We start from the raw sequence: 7,528 nt of genomic DNA, 5'->3' as shown, positions 1-7,528 counted from the left end.
GCAGCCTACAAAAGCCTTTTTTACTCATGCTCTACCTAAAACAGCAGTAATAATAGCATAGAACCAACCGNTGAGAGGCCAGTGTCTACCAAGTCTGTTCTCAAACTCTGAGCACAAATAGTCCTCTCACTTATAAACTCGTTTAATTCCAAAAGTCTGATTATAAATCAGGTGTGGGAAAGAGAGAGGTGGTTCCCCACAGAAAGAATTACATACACAATAGGTAGGTTCTCAGGGCAGCCTACAAAAGCCTTTTTTACTCATGCTCTACCTAAAACAGCAGTAATAATAGCATAGAACCAACCGTCAAAGTGATATTTCAATGGAAAAATGCTTTCCAAGTTCTCTTTTGGGATGTCGGGAACCCAAAAACTCCCTTTCTGGCAATGAAAGTAGGGGCTCCCCTTGCTCAAAGCAGGCTTTAAGGTGAAGGCCGCGATGTGGACTGTGGAAAAGAGGGTCTCCGTGTTGAAGATCGAGAACGGGAATGTGAAGTGAGGGGAGGAAACACATGCTTGTCTAGACTGAGGGGAAAGGTTGGGGCGAGAGGACTCCAGCGAGCAAGTGGGAGAGCGAGCTTGGGTGATTGGGGGGCGTGCTGAAGAGTCCGGGCAAGCAGTTTCTCATTCTGCTTCTTTCATCCCCTTTGGAAGGTTTTGAGGGAAAGGACTGAAAAGAAATGCAATCTACAGCAGGGTGGTAAGAGGAAAAGAGTAAGCAGGAGGGTGTCGCCAGTAAGAAGTAGGGTGGAAGAGACACAGCCTTTTATTTGAAGATAAGGGACAGATTGTTCACACGTGAGATGTGCATTCATAAAGCAGAACCTTGTGTGTGTGGCTCGTGCATAGGCTCATGTCAAAAAAAGCATGGTTACTGTCCCCAAAGTGGAAGAACAATTTGCAAATTAAATTAACTAGCATCCTTGTGATTGTTTCTGTTATTAAGAATAATCTTTTAAGAAAAAAAAGTATATTCAATAAATTTATTGCACACCTGTTGCGATTCATTAGGTATGATGTCCTCATCAAAGACACTAGAATCCAGTGTAAAGATACTGTGCTCACAGTTTTTAAGAATTCACACATCTCGAATTCTATTGCAGAAATCCAGGTTCTGTCACCAATGTCGTGCAAGGTAGCCTACTTCAGGCAGGTGTTCAGTCACACCCAGAACTAGTTTACTAATCTGTTCTTTATTACTACTTGCTACAGATATTACTAGTGGTCATTCTTCAGCTGTAACGTAAGCACAACCTGAAAAATGTCTACCTTTGTCTACTTTAGACTACAAAGCTTATCACTTTCACAATCAATTTGACACACATTGAAAATAAAAAATACAAACAGAAACATTAATTATTTTAAACAATACCTGGGAATGGTACCTCTTTCCACAAATTATTTGAATCATGAATTTAACCTCACATTCTTCAAATACTGCACACTTGGAATTTTTTACATGATTTTTTTTCTAGAGGGACCTATTTGGTCCTGCTGTGCATGAACACGTGAGAGGAAATGATGAGTTGAAGGAGAGTTTCTCTGCGACTCTGGACTAAAAGTGAGGGAAACTACTTTTTCTGTCTGCCACCTCTTCACCAGCAGAACTCACCCAACAGAAGTGCTTGTTTATGTGGGATTAAAATGTGAACAGTGGCAGTCTGGGCTGGTGAAGAGTCCCAGTCTGGGTCTAACTACAATTTTTTCTGTCTCACTGGGACATCTAAGGCTGTTGCCTTAGCTTTGTTTTTAATCTATTTTTGTCATCCACAAAATAAGGAATACTTCCTACAGAATAGTTGAAAATTCCACTAGGGTTTCAGAAGCCATGTGGAATGTGGTGTTCTGAATATCTATTTCACAAGACTTGATTTTACTTTCACTTTAATACCAGTTAAAATGGAGGGGTTTTCCTGGTGTCAAAGAAAGTCCAACATGACATCCACTCATCTCTTAAAATCCTCATGGCAGCGATCCTGGTTATTTCACGCACTGAACTGTCAGAAGCAAGTTAGCATGGGAGAATGTAGTTTTGGTAAAGATGTATGTAACAGTGCTCAGAATCTTCCCATGTGGCAGAGAAAAATCTATGGATTTCAGCCAAAGAACATGTAACTAGAAAATAGGAAAATAAGAATATGTTGCATCTAACCCTTCATGTCTTAGGACACCTATTCAGTCTCTTCATTCCTGACAATGATCCAAAGAAAGGGTTATCTTTGCCTTAAAACATTATGCTCCATATATATATACTAGAGAACTTATAATTAGTATGCTGTCCAAATCTCTAAGAAACACCATAAGAAACAACAACCAAAAAAAATGGTACTGTTATTTATTTGAACCTTAAAAACAGTATTTGCATTACCTTTGTATGAACAGCTTCCATTGGTCTTTTCTTGATTTCTCCTATGTCCAAGTAACTGGGGGGAAAAAAACAATAAGCATTGCTTTTACAGGTTTTAAATGTTATGCAAATTTCTTTTTAAATATTATTTAAAAGTAAAGCTAGACATAGGAAATACTTAAACCTAAAGCAAAATGTAACAGCTACTAATTAAAAGCAATTGTAGTAGTAAGAACTGCTTTCACCATCACCAACCAGAGCTGACACGTCTACCTTGAACTTCAAGAGAATTGAAGTTTTAGAAATACGTTCTTCTATTAGGTAACATTTTTTCCCTAATAGTTAGCTACTCACTACAGGTATCTTTCACCATCACCAACCAGAGCTGACACGTCTACCTTGAACTTCAAGAGAATTGAAGTTTTGGAAATACGTTCTTCTATTAGGTAACATTTTTTCCCTAATAGTTAGCTACTCACTACAGGTACTGTATTTCAAATTCTTATGTGAATTTGATGAAAAGAGTGGTTTGTGTGTGGAGCTGCTTAATAGTTCCATGAATTGCAGACTTTAGGTCAAAGGAAGTACTGACAGCGCGCATTAGTGCAACAACTGGGAAAAGCTGGGAAATTGTTTTCCCTGTGAGAGCACTTTAACGATACAGAAATTCTCAGCCACGTGGGATGGCTTAGGTATTGGTTCAGCTAAGAGACAGATGGGTGGACTAGTTAACCTCTGGAGATCCCTGTTATTCCATTACTGTTTGCTACAGATATTAACTAATGATCATTCTTTGGCTACTGCATAAGCACAACCTGAAAACTTTATTCCTTTATTAACGTCAAGCTGTAAGTCCATTACTGTGATGTGGTTCCAGCTTAACATGGTGCTTTAAAACTGTGCTTTATGCATGAAAGGTTCTAAATAAACATTTTAATAGTAAAAAGTATAAATCTAACATTTAATTTATAACCATAGATAGATAGATCCTTTACCACAACTACTGTAATTGAAGAGTTGCCAAAAACAGTTTATATTAGAATTAATTCTGGATATTGAAATGTTTTTGTTGTTGTTGTTTGCTTTTTGAGATAGAATTCTTTAGATAATTGAAACCTCTAAATATTATCATGTATTTCTCCTATGTAACAGTAGTTACGTAAGACAATGTAAACTCTCCCTCTGTATTAGCAATAAAATGGGTTCTTGGTGAATCTGCAGGGACTAGTTTTTAATGAAATATCAAAATATTCTGTCATGTGCAGGAAAGTGATCTCAGATTTACAATATTAATGTAGTAGGGTCAACTTCCAAAACTGTATAAGGAAAGTTGTGGGGACGGGGAAGAGTTAGTAGCTGGGGAATGGGTAAGGGGAAGTAAAAGAAAAAGTAAAAGAAAAAAATAGAAAAAAGAAAAAAATGAATAAAGTTTTGGGGAAAATAATCTCTAGAATTCTCTGCTATAAAATAAAGGTTTAATAGCTACCTAAAGCTTAGTTATGGTTTCGAAAATATTTTTAAAAGTCTAAGCGAAAGAAATTCAATCAGGAATTTGATCATTTCCATTTAAAAAATATTTTGCTGTCTTCCCCATCATCATTTAGGGTCTAAACGAAAGCCCATGAATTACCCTCAATACATTTTGGAGTTTCTTTTGTTCTTCCAGTTACTTCATTTGTTATATAAACTTACAAGTGCTAAGCTTCAAATATATTCAGCATGTAAATACTAAATCTTCTTGGCTTGTATCAATTATAACCATAGATACTACTACTTCAACATAAACAAAATAAATCAGTCATCTGTCAGCATGGAAAACTAACCATGTATACTCTTTTATAATAAACTCAGGTTTTTGTGTGTGAATTAAAAGCAAAAAAAATGCAAATCTGACATATACATACACATGTACATATACAGAGTGATTTGAAGTGCACTTTCTATTTGGTTTGAAACTATCTTTTTTATCTTGTGAGATGGGTAGTGTGAATAAACAAAAGAAAACATGAATTGCTAAAGTGAATCTAAAATAGTCAGCTGTTCATAGATTTTGAACCAGACTGTCATTCCCATAAAATTGGAAATAATTTAATAAAATGTGGAAATAATTTAATAAATAATAATTTAAATAATTTAATAAAAAATAAAGTATATAATAAAAGGGATTGAACATAGAGATGCTTTATGTTTATATAGCACTTCGGTGTCTACGAAGCACATTCAACAGCCACACCATGTACTTTTCACAGCACCCTGTTGAGGTGGGATTGGTTATGTTCTTTTTCTGTATTAGGAAGCTGACTAGCTGAGTTAAGTGACTTGCCCAAGGACAGAGAGCTAATAAACAGCTCAGTCTCAAGTCTCCTGGCTGTAAATTCTAGCTTTCTTTTGAACACACAGCTTAAGTTCATTTAGCTCTTTTCTATAAAGTTAAACAAAGCATACTTAAGGGAGGCTTCAGGGAAGGGAAAAATAAATCCAAATGTATCCCTCACCTTCCATACAAAGAACATCTGGCATAACAAGAAGTAGAATGCCTAGAACTCAATTTAAACAAACTTAGGAAAGGAAGGATGATTCTAGAGAACTTTAATGATATTTGGAAAAATATTCCTATTCAATTAAAAATATAATTCACAAGCATAGATTTATGGTAAAGATTTTTTTTTCTATCCTGGGACCCAAGATGAATTTCAATTAAAACATCATTCCATGAAAAACTATGGAATTTTGAGTTACCATATGATCCCAGCAGTTTCACTCCTAGGTATATACCCAAGAGAAATGAACATGTGTTCACAATTTTTCACAGAAACATTATTCATAATAACCAAAAAGTGAAGCAACTCAAATATCCATCAACTGCTTAACAGATAAACAAAATGTGACATGAAATATTATTCAGCAATAAAAAGAACGAAGTGCTAAGTCATGCTACAACATGGATGACCTTGAAGATATTATAGTAAGTGAAATAAACCAGACACAAATTGCCACATATTATATGATTCCATTTATATGAAATATCCAGACTAGACAGAAAATAGATTAGTGGTTACCAGATGACAGAAGGAAGGGGAAATTTGTAGGTACAGGTTTCTTTCAGGGATGATGGAAATATTCTGAAATTAGTTTGTGGGGATGGTTGCACAACCTCTGTGAATATATTGAAAACCACCAAAATGGGTGGATTTATGTTATGTGAAAGATATCTCAATAAAGCTGTACAAAAAAAAAAAACTATGATATATAAATTTTTTTTAAAAACTTATGGAATATAAAATTCTACCTGTCCAATAATGCCCACCCCCACCAACTCTCAACTCCCGCATAACTTTATTTTTCTACTCGCACTTCACATTAAAATTATTGGTGTGCAGAAGCTCTAAAGATAAAATGTCATGTTCATTCATCTTTGTTCCCATCACAGACCTAAGCACAGTTTGCAAATTCACAGAACATGCTGCCAGGAAGTGTGGAAAAGCGACCCTTGTCCTTGAAGGGCTAACCATCAGGCTGCTGGAGTCACACATGTAGACAAATACAGTAAACCAATAAACTTTTCCAAGCATTATGCTAACAGGAGAAACACGCGGGCGGTGGGAGGAGGGTCACAAAAGAGGGGCGTTGTCAATTTTACTTGGAATGAAAGGTTGAAAGAATTTAAACAGTGGAGGAAAACGCAGAACAGTTTTCTCCTCGGGTGATAATTTAGTATCCAATACCTGGAAGCAATTTTAAAGAAATCTTTATTTAAACTAAAAGGATGAGTTCCAAGAAAAAATAAAGGAGGGGGAGGAGCCAAAGAAATTGCAAAAGTATCCGTTTGGTTACTAACCATACAAGGATACTTTTTAAAAGATTTATGTTATGTACAAATTTCAAGTCTGTTCCTACTACCCAAGTGAAATTCCTTCCACAGTCAGTTTCAACCTCTACCCCCAACTGCAACGGGAGTCTTGAGCGGCATGGCACCGCGAAGTCACAGCCCCTCAACCCACTTGAGGTGTGTGTGGGGATGGGGTCATTGCTTTCTCATGTCAACCACACACCGTAGTGCATGCACCCTGAAATGCTGGGCGGTGGGGCAGACCAACTCACTTGAGTTTCTTGAAGGCTTCCTGGCCCCCAGCCACGTAGTTGCCCCCGCTCTGGATCTGGTCTAGCTTCCGGATGCGGTGGCCGGTCCGCGGGGTGTAGATGTTCCTGACGGCCCCAAAAGGCGCCTGAACGCCGCCCGTCACCTCCTTCAGAAAGACGTCGAAGCTGGACACCTTCTTCTCGTGGATGACGACGCGGCGCCCCGCGAAGAAAGGGTCCCCGTTGCGGTACACCAGCACGCTCTTCACGACCGGCTGAGACAGGTGGCTGGACTTGGCGCCGGTGCCACTCATCTTCCCCACGGGACGCCGCCCCAGCTCGCTGCTCAGGCGGAGGCACCTGCGCTGCCCCAGAGGCCTCAGCGCACACAGCGCAGGATCGCGTCCTGAAACAAATGGGACACTGACAACCCCACAGGTAAAAGAGGAGTGACGGCCGTGCGCCTGGTGTCCACCCAGCGGAGACACTGCACGCTGCAGGCCTCACGGTGGACGTTCGAGTATTTCACCAGGGTCTGCACGACCAATCAGCGCTCGCGGTGCGCGCACACCTGTCTCACATGCTACCTGCGGAATCAAGGTGTACCACCCCGGAACGCGAGCCCCGCGAGGGGCTTTAACCAGGCCAGCCCAGCGAAGGCAGAAGGGAGAGAGGTGGGAACGTACCCACACACTATCAATATGGTGAAACCCAGTTTCTAACGTCATATCTGCTACTCTTTCCGAACAGTTTAAATTCTTTTCTTCTCCTGCTTGCTCCCAAATTAAAGAAATTAAGATCCTGGCTGGAGTTGCCCAGATTTTTCTTTACTGAAAAATAAATGCCTAAAGTGCATTGAGAGAGACAGACAAGGGGCGCGTGTCCAGAACCCCTCGCCCCGTCCCTGATGACCAGCGCCGCCCAGTGGCGAGGCTCCGGTGGGGGCATCATTTGAACACAGCGGACAGCGGCGCGCAACTGAGTCCCGGGGGGCAAAGGTGGGGGGCGGGGAGCAATCGGTGGGGTCTCTGGAGAGGCGCCCACACGGTGGTACCTACCGACACTGGAGGGCTGGTGAGGGGAGGGGGCGGCGGGGGCGGGA

General features: G+C 39.9%; 1 protein-coding gene across 1 annotated transcript; it reads left to right on the top strand.

Annotated features, from left to right (window-relative positions):
• The first annotated feature begins 438 nt into the window (after positions 1 to 438).
• Positions 439 to 7,231, top strand: KAAG1 (kidney associated antigen 1). Its single transcript, XM_008594774.1, is given in 4 exon segments — positions 439 to 494; positions 1,011 to 1,134; positions 6,513 to 6,817; positions 6,819 to 7,231. Coding segments are annotated over 4 exon segments (546 nt in total). The 3' UTR covers positions 6,880 to 7,231.
• Positions 7,232 to 7,528: the final 297 nt, after the last annotated feature.

This window comes from Galeopterus variegatus, unplaced genomic scaffold, assembly GCF_000696425.1.
Source record: "Galeopterus variegatus unplaced genomic scaffold, G_variegatus-3.0.2 Scaffold11523, whole genome shotgun sequence".
NCBI classification, from domain to species: domain Eukaryota; kingdom Metazoa; phylum Chordata; class Mammalia; order Dermoptera; family Cynocephalidae; genus Galeopterus; species Galeopterus variegatus.
This window is presented reverse-complemented; position numbering and strand designations above follow the sequence as displayed.